Raw genomic sequence first — 22198 nt, 5'->3', positions numbered from 1 at the left:
GCACTGTCTGAGCCTGTCCTGATAATCTGCAGTCAGGGGGTCACTGTACATTAGATAAAAACCCAGCACTGTCAGAGCCTGTCCTGAAAATCTACAGTCAGGAGGTCACTGTACATTAGAAACAAACCAAGCACAGTCTGCCTGTCCTGATAATTGTGAAGTCAGAGGGTCGCTGTTTAGATATAAACCCAGTACTGTCTGAGCCTGTCCTGATAATCTACAGTCAGGGAGTCGCTGTTAATTAGATAAAAACACAGTACTGTCTGAGCCTGTCCTGATAATCTGCAGTCAGGGGGTCACTATACATTAGATCTAAACCCAGCACTATTTGAGCCTGTCCTGATAATTGTGCAGTCAGGAGGTCATTGTACATGAGATATATACGCAGCACTGTCTGAGCCTGTCCTGATAATATGCAGTCAGGGGGTCGCTGTACATTAGATACAAACCCAGCACTGTCTAAGCCTGTCCCGATAATCTGCAGTCAGGAGGTAATTGTACATGAGATATATACACAGCACTGTCTGAGCCTGTCCTGATAATCTGCAGTCAGGGGGTCACTGTACATTAGATACAAACCCAGCACTGTCTGAGCCTGTCCTGATAATCTGCAGTCAGGGGGTCGCTGTACATTAGATACAAACCCAGCACTGTCTGAGCCTGTCCTGATAATCTGCAGTCAGGGGGTCGCTGTACATTAGATACAAACCCAGCACTGTCTAAGCCTGTCCTGATAATCTGCAGTCAGGAGGTCACTGTGCATTAGATATAAACCCAGTACTGCCGGAGTCTGTCCTGATAATCTGCAGTCAGGGGGTCACTATACATTAGCTATAAACCTAGCGCTGTCTGAGCCTGTCCTGATAATCTGCAGTCAGGAGGTCATTGTACATGAGATATATACCCAGCACTGTCTTAGTCTGTTCTGATAATCTGCAGTCAGGGGGTCACTATACATTAGCTATAACCCCAGCACTGCCTGAGCCCGTCCTGATCATCTGCAGTCAGGAGGTCACTGTACATTAGATATAAACCCAGCAAGGTCTGAGCCTGTCCTGATAATCTGCAGTTTAGGTGGCTGTACATTAGATAGTAAGCCAGGACTGTCTGTGTGCAATCACCGATAAATGTAGGAACTGTTATAGGTCATTTTTATATGCTCGGTATACCTGTAGTCACACAGTAGAAGTGAAACTAAATTGTGGACTTGTACAGCGCAGAAATGGTTAAAGCACAATAAATGCCCACCGCCCCACCCCGAGTCCCTATGGGTATATAGACTTACCTGTAAACGATCCTTACACTTTGTCCTGCACCTTCCTGTGTTCCTCCCTTTGCCTGTCACAGGTGATCTCACCGAGAACCCTCCCACTGCAGTGTCCTTACCGGAAGGAATACACGGAGACACAGGTAAGAGATAGGGGGCTTAGGTAATCAATTAGGTAATCAATCAGTCAATCAATCAATCAATCAGGTATTTCAAGATGTACCAGCATGTCATGTAGGAACTTGTGTAATCCATAAACAGCCAGCTCAGCAGTGAATTAAGGAATAGGGGGGAAACACACTGATACAGACTGAGCATTATATAACTATACACACTACAGCCCACAACATCTTATTTTAGAAGACGGGCGGTTTAAAGGTTTCAGTTCAGTCCCATTCTCACACTGTAAGGCTCCCCTATGGGAATCATGGGGGTTAATTGTAAAGAGTAATTCTGGGGCAAAGTTCTAAAGTGGAGCTATCACCATGGAGACCAATGGAATGTTCCCCCTGAAGGCGCTACTTTTAGAATTTTGCCCCAGAATCCCTCTTTATACATAGCGCCCTTTGTGCTCACTACCCTGCGCAAACATGTCAGCACAAGGGTGTGTAATGGGGATGTATGTAACGTAATCCTGTCTACACTTCCTCTGTGTATGTTCGATAGACAGACAGACAGAGTCTTTTCTATTAATTCTCAAGCAGATATGACGCCAGTTTTGCCTCAACATTGACTATCCCGCACTTTACTGATAGGGTTTAAGCGTCAATAAAGTTCATTGGGATTATTTATTGCATTTTCTATCCGGTTTATATTTACCGGCACTTCATTAATTTTTCTTACTCATTTACAGTTTACTCGTGTGTTTAGTTGTCCCAAGTGCGTTTTCGTAGCACACACATCGGCTAGTTCTTTACTTTTAAGGGGACAATCCAGTCTAAATCTATACATTTTAGTGATTATAAAAGTGTAAATGCAACGTAACACATTCACCTTTTTAAATCACTAAATTGAACACGATTTGTTTACTGTATGATTTCTAAGATTTAAAAAAAAAAAATTAGCCTTCAGCGGTGTTCTGTCACTTTTAGTTTTCTTTATTTTGCTATACATTTGAGTGTTATTTGTATTTTGTTGGGGCATCCCTCGTAGTTATCTTATTAAAGTGAACCCATCGAGACTAACATGACGGGTTTAAACTGGTAATATTGTGGCAGACACTCCTTTAGCAGGTGGAAGGCAGTTGAACTTTGTGTTACAAACCTGCTTCACTGAACAATCGGTAAAGTTTTATTCGACCATCAATCCAAAGTGTGGTCTTATTGACATTGCGTTTTGATTGCCAGTGGAGCAGTGTACAGAGGAATTATCAGTCCAGGGCTGGGCAACTTTCGGCACTCCAGATGTTGTGGACTACATCCCCCATAATGCTCTTACACCCATAATGCTGGCAAAGCATCATGGGAGGTGTAGTCCAAAACATCTGGAGTGCCGAAGGTTGCCTATGCCTGGTATAGTGCATACAACTGTATATAGCCTTACATCACTGTCTGTCTCTGTAATTTGCTGTGGGTCTCCATAAACAGTGGAGATTAACACATACATTTCACTTTAAACACTACTTGTATAGTAACATCTTATTAAATCAGCTGCTGGTTCTCTAGAATCCACCAGCTGTATCAACCGCTGGCTCTTTCTTTCTCCTGCTGTGTACAACTTACCCTTCTCCAGCGTATACAAGCAGTAACCCCTTATATGGCTGGCTGTCAGTGCTCCCCAGTGTATACAGCCTTGTATAGAGGGTGCCCTTTAAATCGTCAGGCAGTGGGTCTAAGAGCTATATAAGGCAGAATATCCTGTATTTGGGTCTGGATATGTGTATCCCACAGATCTGACATCCTCCTCAAATTCCTTTGCCTTGTATGGCCAAATCCCAAGCGGGAGGGAAGCCTAGGAGGGGAGGAAAGCCATTCCCTATTGGCTGCCCTCCTTCTTTGCTTTTAGTATCCTGTGAAAGCTTAATCAGACCTTTCCCGTGTCCTGAAAGACATAGGAGAGCTCTGAGGTTCACAGTTTTACTCCTGAACAGGTAAGAGGGTTGCATCCTGCACCCATATAGACTTTACAACTGCACTGACTGTACACTACATCCTGCTCCTAATGCATATCTGCCCCACCCAGACTGTCTTCCTATCTGTTCTCCAACACACACCCAATATGATCTTTGGACTTTTCATAGCTCACCTAACACTCTTTAACTGTTTGAAAGACAGAGGTGTGCCCATACGTATTGCAAAGCAAGTGAGTTGTTATCGGTCGCATTTTAGGTCATTCAGAACTTTTCGCAGTTTAGTAATTTGATCCCTTTAGATTGTAAGCTTACAATCTAATTAGCTGTGTACTTTGTATAAATGGGCTTTAAATGTTAGATCTCAGATTAAGGGCAGGGTCCTCTATTCCTTCTCTGTTGGATTGTGTATCTACATTGTACTGTGTGTTATCTCCGTTATCTCTGTATTTTTGTACAGCGCTGCAGAATACGTTGGCACTTTATAAAAACCGATAATAAAAATCATTTCTTAAATATCTCTAATGTAACGGAACAGGGTTGGCCTTAAATCGTCACTATTTGGGGGCCTCTAAGAACTGGGCTAAGAGGTATACAAAGTAGTATCTACTGTAACATATAGAATTAATTACACATATGGTAAATGTATGCTATTTATTTGTGTTCATCACTACTGTCAACAGGGCCCAGGAAGGGGGAACTATCCTTTTATTAAGCAGTCCTGTAAAATATTCCTTTCTTAAAAAAGGGAACGGCACCATTGAATAAAAAGTTTGAAAATGACCTATAACTTGTATTTATTAATTACATTTTTATTTTTTGACATTTATTTTAATAACTGATAGGGAAATAAGATGGAGGCACCCACATACAGGAAAAAGAGTGTGAATTTTAACATGAAATTTAATTTTTTACTCCTCAAAAAGTCATAAAAGCATAATATTACAAATCATGGAAAGTGTCAGTCCCCTGTTAATTAATTTAACCTGATGCTACTATACCTTGATATCAAAACACAATGTTTCCTATGAACGTCACTGAGCTAGGCAGACGTGCTTATCTGTCAATGGAACAGAAAGGGGACCATTACACCGTATCTGCTAAATATTTTATACCGTCTGAACAAGATACATTTGCCTGTGTGTTTAGTGTAGGTTTTATGGTTCAGACCATATAATACACTGATAACTTGTATATTTTTTGTTTATATTCTGTAGGCTAAAGGCAGACACAATTTGCATTGTAGAAAGGATGTTTACAATTTTATTTTAAATATTTATTAAAGAGAGTCTGACTGTGTCAGTACATATCCATGTGTTTTTTGGGGGGGTTGAATCGGAATCTTCGGATACTTGGCTACATTCTTTGTGCTACAAGGTTTCTAACTGGATTTTATTATTTTTTGCCCTGATTTGATGATTCTTAGGCCTCTCAGATTTGGCATTTTATGTTATGTGTATTCCCTGCTTTACAGCAGGTGGCCTGGCCTGGTTTAGGGGACTATAGAGATTTTTGTTTGTTTTGATGTTCTATCTAGATAAATCAATTGGTTACTTTTATACTGTTACTGTTATAACTGATGAAATGCTACATAAGGGTAATAGCTGTTAAACTGTTAATAATGGGTCACCTTGTTTAAAGTTTTGCCCAGTCTAGTTATGATTAAATGATGATAGTAATATGGGTATGGACAAGGGTCATATCCTAAAATTGATTTACATTCAGATTGATTTTTGACATTCAAGGTGCTGTGAACTGTTTCCCATCCTGATTAGACCATTAAATTACTTGCTTTGCATTATGGGATATATATCCTAGAGCTGCTAGCGGGCCCAAGGTTTGCGATCATTGCCATGTGTGTTCTTAGAATTATTAGACCTTTTTTTTTAACATATGTGATATTCGTACAGAAGGAAGGGCAGCCCATGATGCTGTGGGACTACTATTCCCATGATGCGTAGTCAGCTAAAGTAAACTAACAGAGTGCGGGATATCAGATTTTAGCACCAGAAACCTGGAATAAACTTGTGGCTGCTCTAGTCCAATAATAACTGGCAGTGGGTACGATGATTAAATGGCTGTCTGATTTTGGCAGTTGTAGGCCAAACCGATGAACGGCTGTATGCTGCCTATATAGGTTATAGAAGGATGTGTCTAGGAATTTTAACCTGGCCTGCAAAATAAGATAATGTCCCCAAAAGTATAAACAAAGCGACATATCTGTTTGACTAAACTTCCCATCATGCTAGGTCATCATAAAAAAGTTGAGAGTTTGGTGCCTTCAGAATTGTCACCATGCGGCTACCAGTTCCTACAAAAGACAGAAATTCTTAAATCAACATTTACAAACCATATGGAATAGATTTCTCCGGAGAATTCAATAAATAACTTAGTACATAAAACACAAAATTTTGTCTAAAAGCCGCAAGCTTGTGAACATAGGATGAAAGATATACGAGATCACAATCTATTAGCCTAGTTGGAGGTAGGCTAATCACATTATTAATTCCTTCATGGACTCTTAAAAAGTAGCATACTTAAGGACAGCACTGGATAGCATGCTTGCAGATCATTCTATGTTTTAAGGTCATAGCCCTAATGTGTGTTTTGCAATAGCAGCTCCTCTGAATAAATTATATACCTCCCAAGTGTCCCTATTTAGTTGGGACAGTCCCTATTTTGGACCCAAATCCATCTGTTTCTCTTTTCTGTCCTAATGTCCCTCTTTTCTGGGAGCTCCATATTGTTGGTGTGTCTGAGTGTATAACAGAGCCCCACGGCAATAATACTCCCAATAATGTGTCTTTAACCCCTTAAGGACACATGACAAGTGTGACATGTCATGATTCCCTTTTATTCCAGAAGTTTGGTCCTTAAGGGGTTAAACTATAATAAATGTGTTTTTAGAAATCAGTCTGTGTGAATGCGATACATTGTTTAGGAGCCCTGTATTTCACCAGATCATATGAAAATAATTTGACATAAACTGGAAAGACAGCGCCCAAAGATTTAATATTTTACTGGGACGTGACAATCCTTATTGGAAATCTCACAGTCAGGGGCGGACTGACCAGTCGGGCACTTCGGACATGGTCCGAGGGCCCGGCTGGGAGGGGGGCCCGCCGCCATCAGGGGGCCCGGCGGCAGGGCCGGATTGCCCCACCGCGGCCTCGGCATCTGCGCATGTAAGTGCCACCGGGTGGCCGGTCCGGTGGCACACTGAAGGGGCCGGGTACATGCTGGAGCCGCCGGGCCGGGTGGCAGCCTCGCCGGTCCGGCGGCACTCCTGTCAGGCTGTCAGTAACGCTGAGGACGGAAGGAGGGGAGGAGCATGTCTCTCTCACATGCTCCTTTGCGGTTCCCACAATTCCCAGCACAGGATGTGGGAACCGCAAAGGAGCATGTGAGAGAGACATGCTCCTCCCCTCCTTCCGTCCTCAGCGTTACTGACAGCCTGACAGGAGTGCCGCCGGACCGGCGAGGCTGCCACCCGGCCCGGCGGCTCCAGCATGTACCCGGCCCCTTCAGTCTTCTCTTGGTAAATGGGAGGGGGGAAAATAAAACAGAGAGGGGGAAAAGATAGAGGCAGGGGAAGAAACAGACAGTGGGAAAATAGAGAGACAGGGGGAGGGGAAGGAAAGAGACAGAGGGGGGGGGAGAGAGTGACACAGGGAAAGGAGGGAGAAATAGACAGGGGGAGAGTGAGACACAGGGGGAGAAAGAAGGGGAATAGAGAGATGGTGGAGGGGGGAGAAAGAGACAGAGGGGAAGAGAGATGTGGGGTAGGGAGAGACACAGGGAAAGGGGGGAGAAAGAGACAGGGGACGAGAGATGTGGGGTAGAGAGAGACACAGGGAAAGGGGGGAGAAAAAGACAGGGGATGAGAGATGTGGGGTAGAGAGAGCCACAGGGAAAGGGGGGAGAAAGAGACAGAGGGGAAGAGATATGTGGGGTAGAGAGAGACACAGGGAAAGGGGGAGAAAGAGACAGGGGACGAGAGATGTGGGGTAGAGAGAGACACAGGGAAAGGGGGAGAAAGAGACAGAGGGGACGAGAGATGTGGGGTAGAGAGAGACACAGGGAAAGGGGGAGAAAGAGAGAGGGGATGAGAGATGTGGGGTAGAGAGAGACACAGGGAAAGGGGGGGAGAAAGAGACAGAGGGGACGAGAGATGTGGGGTAGAGAGAGACACAGGGAAAGGGAGGAGAAAGAGACAGAGGGGACTAGAGATGTGGGGTAGAGAGAGACACAGGGAAAGGGGGGAGAAAGAGACAGAGGGGACGAGAGACACAGGGAGAAAGGAGAGAGACCCACAAGGGGAGGGGGAGAAAGAGGCAGAGGGGGAAGAGAGACTGGGAAGGAGAGGGGAGACATGGACACAGAGGAGCAGTGAGGGGGAGAAAGAAACATACAGAGGGACTGGGGGAGACAAAAAGGCACACAGTAGGGCTGTATATATAATTGGTGGATCGCCCCAGCCGATCTCTCTCCCCGGTCTGCAGGCACCGTGCGGGCAGCTGGCAGGGAGGGAAGAAGTGAGGACCCGGGAGCTTAGCCTGCAGCTTCTCTGGGTCCTTCTCACGCAAGCACAGAGCGTTGCCGCAGTTACCACGGCAACGCTCCGGCTCTCGCAAGAGTGAACTCTAGCCCTGGAGCTACGGGCTAGAGTTCACTCTCAACACTGCGACCACCAGGGATTCCTGGTGGTCGTAGTAGTGAGAGTGAACTCTAGCCCCATACAAACACTGCCCCCCCACACACACACCATACACATTCACTCACTGCCCCCCATACACACACACTGTCCCCACACACACCCTACACATTTACACACATTGCCTCACACACACACATACACAGACCCCCATACTAACATTGCCACACACACCCTATATGTTCACACACACACACACTGCACCCCTCACACATTGCACCACTGCTCCTATACCCTACTACAGCCCCATATCCCAGCAGACCCCAGGTAAGTTTTCAAACTGTTCTTAAACGGTTTGACTACTTACTCTGGGAGGGGGTCCTGGCCCTCCTGGCACCATAACCACTACACAGAGCAGCAGTGGTTATTGTGCATGGATTATTTCTTTAAATAATCTACAAGTGCCCCCGTAGCCAGCCAGCCAGCCCACAAGCCAACCAAGCCACCAGTTAGCCAGCCCACAGGCCAGCCAGGCCAGCAGCCAGCCACAGGCCAGTAGCCAGCCCACAGACTTACAACAAGCCACAGGCTTACAGCCAGCAAGCCCACAGCCTGCCGGCAGTAGCCAGCAAGCCCACAGCCTGCCGGCAGTAGCCAGCAAGCCCACAGCCTGCCGGGAAGCCACAGCCTGCCAGCCGCAGCCAGCAAGCCCACAGCCTTCCAGCAACAGTAATTAAGGTAGGAGGAGCCAACTTGGCCTAGGTATCAGCAAGCTATGTTGTGTTGCTATATTGTAAATAGGAACCAGAGTGTTGGAGAGACCCCCCTCCAGGCCCCCATTAGACTCCATTGTAGTCTCTAATGGGGCTCGAGTAGATTCTTTCTAACACTCTCTAAATAACACTGAGATAGCCTCTGCTAGAAAGACCCCCCCTCCATGGCCCATTAGCCCTCAATTGTAGTCTCTACTGGGGCCTTGAGGGGATTATTGCACTTTTGTTCCTTGTGTCTAAAGATTGTGTAGGGTGTGGCTGGAGGCGGGACAAGGGTGGGGCTTGCTACGGAGCATGGGTGGGGCCTGTAAGGGGGCCCTTGATTTATTTTGCCCGTGGGCCCTGAGGGTTCTCAGTCCGCCCCTGCTCACAGTCACTGGCAGAATAATAAATATAATAAACTAGTTTTGTTTAAAAGATCGCTGCTGCTCATCTAGGGAACACAGTTATTATTGTCCCTAAATACTGTCACCGATTGGCTATTCTTCATGACTTATATGGAAATTAATTTATGTCTGCAGGCATTGTTCCATAAGAGGAAAGGAACACATCTGTCAGTTTATTCCAACAGTCCACTTGTGTCTAAACACCTCCACATCTGCTGTGTCTCTTACATAGAATGAGGCCCTTTGTAATCCCACACACATTCTCTCTCTTCCATACAGATACACACTGCAAACAAAGGGGATTATTCACTAAATACTGAATAGTAGGGAATGAACTGCCCCATTCAGGACAAAATAGCTGTTTGGGATATAAACACAAAGTATCTTTTTTTGCACACACACTAGGGTAATTCAGTGGGCTAAATAGTTAATCGTGTGGCGGCTTGCCAGCGCTTGCTAGCCAGCTGCCATATTAGAGTAGGAAAATAAATTATTAGAGCGGCGGAATTTACAAAGACCCCCGCCGGTGACATCGCCGCTGGGAGTCCGGTGGCAAGGAAAGGTGAGTTCTTCTTACCTGAACCTGCCCCTCACTGGCAGCTCCATCTTCCTCCGGCGGATCCACGTTAGCGCCAGGAGCCGGCATCACTGCTGTGTGAGAGGACATAATTGAGGTCTAAGCGTGATCCTCCACAGACACATCCAATTCCCTGCAGCTGTCACTGATAACGGCTGTCGGGATTGAGTAAGAAAGTCGGGCGTAGGAAAAAAACTTAAGGCAAAGCCACTTTGTCTTATGTCTTAGAAATTGATGAAAAATATAAAAAAGAAAGACAGAGTAGGAAGAAGAAGGAAGGCGCAAGTAATTGGTAAAAGGTAAATGCGATGTGACATTGCTGCTTTAAAAATAGCCTATGGGGATCAAATGAACCATATATTACTATAAGGGAGGCTATAAACTTCCCCAATGCCAACACGTACTATGCCGTGGGTGGGGGCATATCTACAGCCATTGCTGCCCAGTCGCTCGAAAGGCCTCATCACGTGGGGATAGAGCCTATAAAATAACAGGGGGATATAGTACCTGCCCATGAACCCACTCGTGGGCAAAGAGCGGTGAACTACAAATTAAATAATAGGAGTTGAACAGGTCGCTGTCCACCACATTGCTTCCAGTGGTTGGCATATATTGAATTAAAAAAAAAAAAAACAGAAAACCCGGGGACACATCCTAATGTCTCCCCGTGCTCCAGGCCGTGGCAAGCAGAAGGGCTACTTATTAAATTGGGGGTCCTAGTGGTGTGTGTGCATATAATTAATTTGTCAGAACAGCCCTGCCCCTGGTCACATCTCCATTCAAAGCTTCAGCAGTGCCCCACACATGGTTCTAATGCCCAGTCGTTTGGTGCAGAAATATGCCCAGCAAATCTAAAGATTGGTCCCGGGTACCTAGTTTCATAGGGCCAGTACCCCAAAATGCAGGACTGTCCTGGCAAATTTTCGACTCTTGGCACCTATGCTTTTGTTCACACAAACGCGCACTCCCTTACATGTGGTCTCACAGACACTTTTTCTTATATGCAGAGACTGAACTCCAACACACATCTTATCTTATGCACAGAAATACACTTTCATTTATATATATTTTCTTCCCCATTCACCATGACTTCTTATTTTCTTGCATGGCCATACATAGAAGAATAAACTTCTACCTCAGTTTTAAACACTCAGGGTTCATCTCATTTACAGACATACACCCACTGCTTATCATAAAAATGTAGGGCTCCTCTTAGCAATACAGTGCTTGACAGAGTAGAGCATACCTTCCAACTCATTCCTGGGCAGGTGCTCCCCTTTGTGACAAAACCAATGATTGGGTCAGTGGTTCCGCCACAATGGAAAGCACCTGCTCAGAAAGGGGCTGGGTCAGCCCGAATTACTGGCAGGTCAGCCTGGTAAGAATGCATGCCAGTCTGCCTGCTAATCATCTAAGGCCTGTCCACTGAGGGTAGACCCTGTTGGAAACACTGTTTCAGTCCTCTCTGCAATGTCCCAGTGCTCTGAACATAGCACAAGTGTGTCTAATGATGTGCTCTTTGAAAGAAGTGAAATGTTTAAGCAGGGTAAGAACTCCAGATAGGTTCATATCTTAACATAAACACTTACAGAACTTACTAGCTCGCACTCTAACTAACAAAGTGTAGGCTAAGCCTGAACCAGAAGTGGAGAACTGGAGAAAACGATCTTGAAATAGGCATTGAAATCCATGTTTCAGTGTTTGCAGATGACACAAACCTTTGTAAAGTAATAAAATGTGAGCGGGATATTGCTTTGCTGCAGAGGCATTTGGATAGATTGGTGGACTGGGCACTAAAATGGCAGATGAAATTTATGAAGTTATGCACTTCGGGGTCAAGCATGCACAAGCAGCTTACACCCTAAATAGTAGTGAATTAGGGATAACCACACACGAGAAGGATTTGGGAATTGTTATAGACAACAAATTAGGCAGCAATATGCAATGTCAATCTGCGGTTACTAAGGCCAGTAAGGTTTTGTCATGTATAAATAGGGGCATAAATTCTCGGGATGAAAATATAATTTTGCCTCTTTATAAATCACTGGTAAAACCATACCTTGAATATGCTGTGCAATTTTGGGCACCTGTTCTAAAGAAGGATATCATGGCACTAGAAAAAGTGCAGAGACGAGCTACAAAATTGATAAAAGGAATGGAGCATTTTAGTTACGAAGAAAGGTTAAAAAATGAAAATCTCTTTAGTTTGGAAAAACGCTCCTCAGAGGGGATATGATAACATTATACAAATATATACAGGGCCAGTACAAACCATTATCTGGAAATCTATTCATAAACAGGGCTATACTTAGGACACAAGGTCACGCATTTAGGCTGGAAGAAAGGAGATTTCATCTAAGCCAAAAAAGAGCAATAAGGATATGGAATTCTCTGCCTGAAGAGGTGGTTTTATCAGAGTCCATACAGATGTTTAAACAGCAATTGGATAAATACTTGCAAAAACATAACATACAGGGATATAATATCTAATTAGTGGGGTAATAGCTGCTTGATCCAAGGAGATATCTGACTGCTATTTTGGGGTCAAGAAGGAATTTTTTCCTAGTTTGTTGCAAAATTGGAAGCGCTTCAGACTGGGTTTTTTGCCTTCTTTTGGATCAACAGCAAAAACATATGTGAGGAAGGCTGAACTTAGTGCTCAGATTCTGAAAAGAGAAGCTAGAGCATTGCCATAATGGACCACAGATTAAGGAATGACCACAATAATAGCTGGTCCACCATTTTGATATTACAAATGCAAATTTCAGAGATTGGTCCAGTGATGGCTGTTGGTACGCTCTAGGCAAACATATCATTTTGTAATATTATCAACAGTTAAAGGACCACTATAGTGCCAGGAATACATACTTGTTTTCCTGGCACTATAGTGCCCTGAGGGTGCCCCCACCCTCAGGGCCCCCCTCCTGCCGGGCTCTAGGGGGTGGAAGGGCTTAAACTTACCTCTTTCTCCAGCGTTGGGCGGGGGACTCTCCTCCTCCTCCTCTCCGCCTCCTCTCCTCCTGCTCGGCTGAATGCGCATGCGCAGCTGGAGCCGCGCGCGCATTCAGCCAGTCTCATAAGAAAGTATTCACAATGCTTTTCTTATGGACGTTGGCGTCTTCTCACTGTGAAAATCCCAGTGAGAAGCGCGGAAGCGCCTCTAGCGGCTGTCAATGAGACAGCCACTAGAGGCTGGATTAACCCTAATATAAACATAGCAGTTTCTCTGAAACTGCTATGTTTATAGAAAAAAGGGTTGACCCTAGCTGGACCAGGCACCCAGACCACTTCATTAAGCTGAAGTGGTCTGGGTGCCTATAGTGGTCCTTTAAGGGAGGACTCGTGCTGAGTGATGATTGGCACATAGATGTTTGAGAAATATATTTCCCATGATGCTCAGAAAGCTTTAGGAAAATAATTAACATTTCCCAATTGCTAAAACAGACAGATTATTTAAAATAAAGCATTTTATTAACACAAATATGTCTAGTATAAAGGTATAGCCAATGGTGGAGAAATGTTCTAAGCTCTCCACCCAAAGCAGTAGAAGGGAAAGGACACAAATCTTAAAGGACCACTATAGGCACCCAGACCACTTCAGCTTAATGAAGTGGTCTGGGTGCCAGGTCCATCTAGGATTAACCCTGCCTGCTGTAAACATAGCAGTTAGAGAAACTGCTATGTTTACAAATGGGTTAATCCAGCCTCTAGTGGGTGTCTCATTGACAGCCGCTAGAGGCGCTTCCGCGCTTCTCACTGTGAAAATCACAGTGAGAAGACGCCAGCGTCCATAGAAAAGCATTGAGAATGCTTTCCTATGGACTGGCTGAATGCGCACGCGGCTCTTGACGCGCAAGCGCATTCAGCCGATGACGGCCAAAGGAGGAGGAGAGTCCCCAGCGCCGAGGGAGCCCGGCGCTGGAGAAAGGTGAGTTTTCCTTCCTCTCCATTCAGCCCGGCGGGAGGGGGACCCTGAGGGTGGGGGCACCCTCAGGGCACTATGGTGCCAGGAAAACTAGTTTGTTTTCCTGGCACTATAGAGGTCCTTTAAAGTGCAAACCTAGAACTATTTGTGTTGGGCTGCCTATTATTAAAAAGGCAAGAGAAACATTTCTGTTTTAGGAGCTATATCTTGGTGAGGCAGAGAAATCGCAATGTCTGGTAAAATAATTTTTTCAGTTAAGTACGGGATGCTACAAGGTTACAGATTAAATATAAATAACATATTTGGTTGTTACAGGTATGCTTGACTGTTGATATTGTTGAGTTATTTTCAGAGATTGCAGGTTTGTGGGGGATTTGATGTTTTTTGTTGGGTGGTAGCTCTGCCGCTCTATTTGAGAAGGTTGTACCACCAACTTCATTGTTGTAACGGGGAAATGCAGAATAAGGTGGTAAGTTACATTAATGGAATGGCCATGTTCAGATAAAGCAGGAGTTTACTGGGGTATTGGCTATGAAACATAATAAAAGCAAGATAAAAGAAAAGTTTGCCTCGATTTGAATGCCAGCATTTGAGTGATTTTAACATATCAGACTGATGGGTATCATAATTATATTGGATGAGAAAACTGACAAAATTAATGGTGTTGAGTACAACGGGATGGATTGGTGGTACAGATCCATAAAACTATACTCTGTAGCCAATAATTGACATTAATAGGTTTTTTTTGTTTGTTTGTTTTATGTACCAGAAGACCTGTTTCTGAATAGAACACCAATTAGGTTTTAGATGATAGTTTATCATTATTATACTTAATTAAGAGGTCAGGATCTGGTCACATTCCAGTACAGGAGTTTACTGGGGCCAAAATATCACTCAATAATGTTTACATGTTGAATGTGTTTGGTTTGGACAATTTGTGCTTTTTTCGTTTTTTTGTTGTTGAGATTTTTGAAACAATAATTTTAGCCTCCGAGATATCCTGCTTTAAATCAGCCTCAAATTATATGTTTGTTTTCTCAACGTAGATTATGGTAAAATCTGCGTACGTGTCTTGCATAAAGCCTCAACGGCTCTCCTGATTTATGGTATAAACACATTTGCTCTGAATCATTAACTCTTGCTCATATTGCACGCACAAACTGTGTCCTATGTCACCCCACAAACAGGCACATTCATACCTATTACTGCGACTGTCATATCCTTTATGGATATTAATGACTTTTGTATTATCATTTGCACTACACGATTGTATTTTCATTTGAAAATACATCAATAAAAGTGACAAATTAAAAAACCGAACGTCACATGTGTACAGTTATGGTGTTACAAATCAACGGTGGAACACTGTGGCAAACAGAGAGAGCTGAGAATGAAATCTTATGGAAGTGGAAAGCCACATGTCATTTTGAGTGGGATGGAAACAAATTTGGAAATATAAATATTGCGGTTTGTCTAATAGTTTGACATTTCAGGCATTGGCAAACCCAATGTAATTTCTATTTTTAGTTTAATAAGATGTTCTGGCGATTGATATTAGATACCGTATCTTTTTAATCTATGGGAAAATAACTTCTGTAGAATTGCCTTGTTCCATGGCACGCTGAATGTTTTTGCAAAATTTAAAGGAACACTCCAAACACTATTGTGAACAATTTGACATCTTACATGGGGACCACCAGGTGCCGGGTTCAGACTCCTGTGGCCTTACCAAGGGAGATAACTTACCTGGGTGGCCCCAGGTAAGTTATCAAACTATTTGATTGTTTACCCTGCATGGTCACAAGAGCACTGCAAGCTCCTTAACTACTACAACGAGCTGTAGTGGTTATGGTGCTTGGATTGTTCCTCTAATAGGGCACTTGTAATAGAGTGGTTTGTGTGAAAGGCTGATTAAAGTGTATGTAAAGTGTTAATAGAGGAAGTGTAAGACCAATTTGATTTATTTATAAAAATCTGGTGTAGTCCCACTTATGTCCACTAGATGGTAGCCCTATTCTATGACCTATTACTACATCTATTGGCTTTCTCACTTTTGTTCTCATTATTAGGTTTCCTATACAGTCAGCATTTAGTGTTTAATTAAAGGAACACTATAGTCACCTAAATTACTTTAGCTAAATAAAGCAGTTTTAGTGTATAGATCATTCCCTGCAATTTCACTGCTCAATTCACTGTCATTTAGGAGTTAAATCACTTTGTTTCTGTTTATGCGGCCCTAGCCACACCTCCCCTGGCTATGATTGACAGAGCCTGCATAAAAAAAAAACTGGTTTCACTTTCAAACAGATGTAATTTACCTTAAATAATTGTATCTCAATCTCTAAATTGAACTTTAATTACATACAGGAGGCTCTTGCAGGGTCTAGCAAGCTATTAACAGAGCAGGGGATAAGAAAATCTTAATTAAACAGAACTTGCAATAAAGAAAGCCTAAATAGGGCTCTCTTTACAGGAAGTGTTTATGGAAGGTTGTGCAAGTCACCAGGGGCGTATTAGCCGCGAGGCAAACAAGGCATTTGCCTTGGGCGGCATTTTCCAGGGGGCGGCAAAAAACGCCGCCCCCAAATGCCCAGGGCAAATGCCCAGGGCAAATGCCTTGTTAGCCTTGCGGCTAACTGACATGCCGTCTGGGCGGGCGATCTGCTGGGCGGCGCTGGCGGGCGGCCAGCGAGGGAGCACTTCCTCTGAGCTATCTGCTCAGCTCCCTCGCGCGCCGCACAGTGAGGCTGGGAGCCGGAATATGACGTCATAATCCGGCTCCGCCTCCCAGCCTCACTGTGCGGCGCGCGAGGGAGCTGAGCAGACAGCTCAGAGGAAGTGCTCCCTCGCCGGCCGCCCACCAATGCCGCCCAGCAGCCACTGGACCACCAGGGAGAAATAGGACCCCCCCCAGCATTCCCAAAGGTAAGGAGGCTGGGGGGGGGGGGGGGTAAATATGTGAGTGAGTATGTGTGTATGTCTGTTAGAGTGTGTGTGTGTGTGTGTGTGCGTGTGTGAATGTGTGTGTGTGTGTTAGTGTGTGTGTGTGTCTGTATGTTAGTGTGTGTGTCTGTCTGTTAGTGTGTGTGTCTGTCTGTTAGTGTGTGTGTGTGTGTATGTCTGTTAGTGTGTCTGTGTATGTCTGTTAGTGTGTCTGTGTATGTCTGTTAGTGTGTGTGTGTGTGTGTATGTCTGTTAGTGTGTGTCTGTGTGTGTGTGTATGTATGTCTATTAGTGTGTATGTCTGTTAGTGTGTGTGTATGTATGTCTGTTAGTGTGTGTCTGTTAGTGCGTGTGTGTGTCTGTTAGTGTGAGTGTGTGTGTATCTGCTAGTGAGTGTGTGTCTGTTAGTGTGTCTGTTAGTGAGTGTGAGTGTGTCTGTAAGTGTGTGTGTGTTTCTGTTAGCGAGTGTGTGTTTCTGTTAGCTAGTGTATGCGTATCTGTAAGTGAATGTGTGTGTGTATTTAGAAGGCGGGGCGGGGGAAGGGTGGGGGTGGTGCAGGCGGGGGAAGGGCTGGATGGGGGTGGCGCGGGCGGGAGGGGGGCGCCTGAGTTTTGTCCTGCCTAGGGCAGCACAAAACCAGGATACACCACTGCAAGTCACATGCAGGGAGGTGTGACTAGGGTTCATAAACAAAGGGATTTAACTCCTAAATGGCAGAGGATTGATCAGTGAGGCTGCAGGGGCATGTTCTATACACCAAAACTGCTTCATTAAGCTAAAGTTGTTCAGGTGACTATAGTGTCCCTTTAAGGTCTATATTTACAGACAAACAAAAGGGAAGAGGAGATTAGCTTATGACAATGTGAACTGTGTGGGTGTTTAAACTCAGTGATAGCGGCATTCCAAATGGATTAAGAGTAAAACTGTGTGCAGCTAACTGAGGGGGAAATACTTTTATGTCAAACTGCATTAGTAATTTACACACTAAGCCACAAACTCTTAAAATATCTGAAATAAAGTGTTAAAGGGATAAGTAAAGAGTGAACAAAACATATAAATTAAAAATATAAATGACAGCTTGTCTACTAATCCTCTCCTACATTAATTAATATTAACTATAGAAACAAACACAGTTTATTTTATATGATGGAAACGTGTGATTTGTCAAGATTTCAAAATATTGGCAAAAATAGAGTTTCCTACAAAATGTTTCCAGTTCAGCTATTTGGTCTAAAATGTGAAATTGGCTTTGAATTTCCTTCAGTTCACACTTTTGTGAATACTCACTAGTATTAAAACTGTAGTGGTGATAAATAAAATAAAAGATGTGCACTCACACTTTCCTGGAGCTTCAATACAGCTCCAGTGTATGCGCCTGGGCGGAATAATCCCCGCCTATGGATCAAGTGCAGAGGCAATTCTTCAAGTTATAGATGTGGTAGGTGAAGCTCCAGAAAAGTGTGAGTGCACATCTTTTATTTTATTTATCACCACTACAGTTTTAAATACTACACTATTATTCCTTCTCTGGTTCTCTTCACATATACGTTGTCAAAAATAAATTTCCACACCGGGTACTATGAAACCTATACACACCTCTGTCCAGGTGCATTAGCCTGTTTGCATTATTAAACCTGGTATTTAGGAAAATGAGGAAATGAGGGGTTCAAGCCAACTAGCAAAGTATAAAATGCGTACGGACTAGAATTCAATCTTTTTTAGCGAAATCATAATGATACAAAAGGCACAGTAGAGCAATGGTTCAAGCTGATTTATATACATCCATGTCACATTTTCTCACCTATCTCATTATCCTATTGTTTTTCCACAGGTCCCAAAACACACGCCACCATGTCGAGCAAAAAAACCAAAGCAAAGACCACCAAGAAGCGCCCTCAGAGAGCGACCTCCAATGTCTTCGCCATGTTTGATCAGTCCCAGATTCAGGAGTTTAAGGAGGCGTTTAATATGATTGACCAAAATCGGGATGGCTTCATCGACAAAGAAGATCTGCATGATATGTTGGCATCCATGGGTAAATGAACAAAGTTATACTACTACCTAACACAATAACTACGTACACATGGGTGTCCCCTTCCTTGGCAATTGCCAACAGATTATTTTGTCCTCCTCATTTTTGATAATTTTCGGAGTATACCCCAGTAAACACCTTGTAAGATGATAATCTGTTGGCTTCAATGTGCCATCAACACAACTCCACTTTTGGTGAAAAAATATGAATTTGTATTATGTACTTCCGTTTGTGGATATTAACTACCCAGTGTAACAGTAGAGTTCCACGAAACACAAGAAGGGTCTGCATATGACACACTGGTGACTAAATTCACAGCGTAAATAAAACAATGCACACATGGCAAGTAAGTACATCTCAGATTTCTTTGCCAGAAGTTGACTAAATATATGAAAGCTGTAACTGTTGGCCAAGTATTTCACGTATTGCTCTAAATATTGTTGCCAATGATTTAATTACTATTAAGGTAACATCAACTTCTATTTAAATGAACCACTACTTCCTAGGATATTATGTTCACGTACCCCTCAATTTAACAAATATTGTCTAGGAGGAGGGAAAACCAACATGAAATGTAGACATTCACATCCTATACAAAACATAACAACAAACAGGACAACTACAGACATCATCACAACCTGCACTTTGATGACCATATATGAAACAAATGCTGAAGACACAGCGATGTGCGGCAATCAAGTAGAGAATACCTAACACCAGAATTCGAATACAACCATCAAAAACTGTATTAAACTATCACAGACAAAAAAAATTTAAACATACAAAACAAAACGTATTTTAGGCCTCGGTAGTTTCCTTAGATACATATTATAGCCAAATCACACGTAGTGAGATACATATAGTGGATGGTAAACAATAAATAATACAGTATTTCACCTAAATATTTGTGGGTGTTCCAGGTAAAAATCCCTCGGATGAATACTTAGAAGCGATGATGAGCGAAGCGCCTGGCCCTATTAATTTCACCATGTTCCTGACCATGTTTGGAGAGAAACTGAATGGTACAGATCCAGAAGATGTCATCAGGAATGCATTTGCCTGCTTCGATGAAGAGGGCACAGGTATGTACACTGCAGGAGAATAAAGTACAATGTGACAAATACGAGTTATAAATAATTTCCTACGAGATGACAGGAAGGGACATGATAGAAAAAAATGGAAATTGAGATCTATGGTCAAGAGCAAGACATCACATAAACTTTTTGGACCATATGTAGATTTGACTTTTCCATCACTATGTTAGATTTCATGGTTCTGTCTGCCTAACAGTCATACTCTGTAGGTACCAGACCAGGGTTACAAATCAAGGAGACAAGCTACCAGAAGTTTGCTTGTGGAACAGTAGATAAAAATTCTCAAGGAAACTGCAATACCAGTTTTAGAGCCAGGTGGCGATATGCAGTCTACTCTGGATCTGAAACCAATCTCATGAATCCCTGTGGTCTAGTAACCAACTGGCTTTTGGAACTCTGTGGCATTAAATGTAGCCAGTATTACAAAAGGCAATAATAGAAATGTCATCTATGTTGTAAAAAAAACACCCAAATAATTATGTAAATATACATAAAACTTTTTTATTGGACTAACATAATACTTAAAAGACCAGCTTTAGAGAGTTTTCCTCTCTCAGGTCGGAAGCAATATTGTTAAATACGACAGAGTTTAACACTTAAAACAAGTGATGTTGTTAGAGAAGCAGAGCCATTTATTGAAACATCTTGATAAAGGTCCATAATGTGCACTGGAACAATGTAACTTCTGCTAAGATATTATTTGGAATAAGCAGTTTTAATATTTGAGATTCAAGAGTACCTAACAAGATTTTTTGCCTATCTACCTCACTAGAATTGTGGATCCTAGAACCTCCCCAGTCTTCATTTCACTTTCCTCTTCTACTTTACAATCTTTATTCATAGATTATGTTCTATGTTTCTACCAACCTCCCCATCTTTGGATTTCTTCAGTCTATTTTTGTTAATCTGTTCTAGCATCCCACCTATTTCCCCATTAGTCAATTTGTTGTATCTTGCTCTTCATATTTAGTACTCTTATGTCAAACATTTCACCTTACTGTGTCTCCCACCTTAAGGTGTCATCAATGAAGACCACTTGAGGGAACTCCTTACTACTATGGGAGACCGCTTCACAGATGATGAGGTGGATGAAATGTACAGAGAAGCTCCCATTGACAAGAAAGGCAACTTTAATTATGTAGAATTCACCCGCATCTTAAAACACGGAGCCAAGGATAAAGACGACTAGAATGTGGATGGCAAAAGCATGGCAAAGTCCAACAGCTGCAAAATGTGGAAGCAATTGTTCTGCCTACAGTAGGACAATTTTCTTCTCACATTTTCCAGCTGATGGTGGAGGGTCTTTTTTCTAGGAAACCCAGGGCAGTGGCCATAATTAAGAAAAGCATTGAAGAAATGCTTATGGTACGTGAAGAAAAAATAATGACCAATCGAAGGGTCTGCTTTTAGGGTACAGTTTTAATGTCTGCCAATCAATTTAAACAGGCCTTAAAGGCAAAATTAAGTAGATGTCAATCACTACAGTCTTAGCGCAGACGTGATGGCTGGATCCCGTATGGTACACAAAACCCCTTGTGTTAGAAGGGCATTGCTAAATATTAGCCACCCAACGCCTTGTCATGCAATGCATTGATGTCACTTATAGCCTACTCAAAAGGCATGTCATTTTTTCTTTTTAGAGAATATTGGAGCCAACCATGTAAGTCTAGCCCTTGTAACAAGTCATTCTGTCCGTAAACATGGTAGCGGTATCTAGGACTATGAGACCACTCACCGCCTATGTCACCTCAGCCGTTCAGATGTGAAAATGTCTAATTTTAATATATACAAAAAATAAACTATATACATTATGAAGGAGATGTGTGAATGTAAAATGGCTCTGAAATCCTTTTCCAATTCATAAAAAATGTGTCTACCATGATCTCGTCTTTACACAATCTATTCAGCTCAGATTATACACAAACTTTGGTCATATCACTGATTTGTTATTTTTTTCTATATACACATTAACAAACATATGGTCCAACCACACATTCTTAACTGTGTTTTGCTTAAAGCAGCCTTTTCCTGTTTTAGTTACTTTTTACTTTCTTTATGCCCGCTGTATTTTGAGGATTAGACGCTTTGCCACTTGCCCTTATTTATAATAGTTTCTTCCTTGTGCCGGATCTCAATACCTGGAAGCAGCCATTTTGTTCTCCTCTGTCCACGAAGCTGCCACTGCTGTTTGTCTCCTGTGGGATCGATTTCACTGATGGATTGTAGATAAATCTGATTGGCAAATGAAACAAAACCTTGCTTATGCTCCATCCATTGTCATTTTTTTTGTCAAAATGACTGCTCTACATAGGGAAAAGAAGTCCTTATTTTTTTGTTGGACACAAGGACCACATGTTGTCATCACTGTCTCCCTGTTCCATCTCATTTTCCTCACGCATTATAGGTCTTCAGTCACTTACTAAGATTCCCCAGTAATGCACAAATAAACTCTGAACCCACAGCTGGCTGGGCTTATTG

The 22198-nt window shown here is 42.9% G+C and overlaps 2 protein-coding genes across 4 annotated transcripts in view; one reads left to right on the top strand and one right to left on the bottom strand.

The window, feature by feature from the left end:
- The window catches only part of LOC134611774 (phosphatidate phosphatase LPIN3-like), a 53613-nt gene extending 50499 nt beyond the window's left edge, over positions 1-3114 (bottom strand). The window contains exons 1-2 of the mRNA XM_063455989.1: positions 2989-3114; positions 1286-1381 (exon numbers count right to left, since the gene is read on the bottom strand). The gene's annotated coding sequence lies outside the window, so the exon portion shown is untranslated. The remainder of the gene's footprint in view (positions 1-1285; positions 1382-2988) is intronic.
- Positions 1323-21538, top strand: LOC134611772 (myosin regulatory light chain 2, smooth muscle major isoform). 3 transcript variants are annotated; one of them, XM_063455986.1, is made up of 4 exons: positions 1323-1410; positions 18426-18629; positions 19547-19708; positions 20737-21538. In XM_063455986.1, exons 2-4 carry the CDS (start codon positions 18446-18448, stop codon positions 20907-20909), a joined length of 519 nt encoding a protein of 172 aa, XP_063312056.1. In that variant the 5' UTR covers positions 1323-1410; positions 18426-18445; the 3' UTR covers positions 20910-21538. The 3 variants fall into 3 exon arrangements, with proteins under 3 accessions (XP_063312056.1, XP_063312055.1, XP_063312057.1); XM_063455985.1 differs by lacking the exon at positions 1323-1410 and adding an exon at positions 3260-3356; XM_063455987.1 differs by lacking the exon at positions 1323-1410 and adding an exon at positions 3512-3594.
- Positions 21539-22198: the final 660 nt, after the last annotated feature.

This window comes from Pelobates fuscus, chromosome 5 (assembly GCF_036172605.1).
Source record: "Pelobates fuscus isolate aPelFus1 chromosome 5, aPelFus1.pri, whole genome shotgun sequence".
NCBI lineage: Eukaryota > Metazoa > Chordata > Amphibia > Anura > Pelobatidae > Pelobates > Pelobates fuscus.
Note: the sequence above shows the minus strand (reverse complement) of the source record. Positions and strands in the feature narration are given on the sequence as shown.

Bases quoted from the DNA above. Each gene is read 5' to 3' on its own strand.
- LOC134611772 (XM_063455986.1), top strand. From the start codon at position 18,446: ATGTCGAGCAAAAAAACCAAAGCAAAGACCACCAAGAAGCGCCCTCAG. The intron at 18,630-19,546 runs GTAAATGAACAA...TGGGTGTTCCAG, and splicing joins TGATATGTTGGCATCCATGG to GTAAAAATCCCTCGGATGAA. The intron at 19,709-20,736 runs GTATGTACACTG...TCCCACCTTAAG, and splicing joins CTTCGATGAAGAGGGCACAG to GTGTCATCAATGAAGACCAC.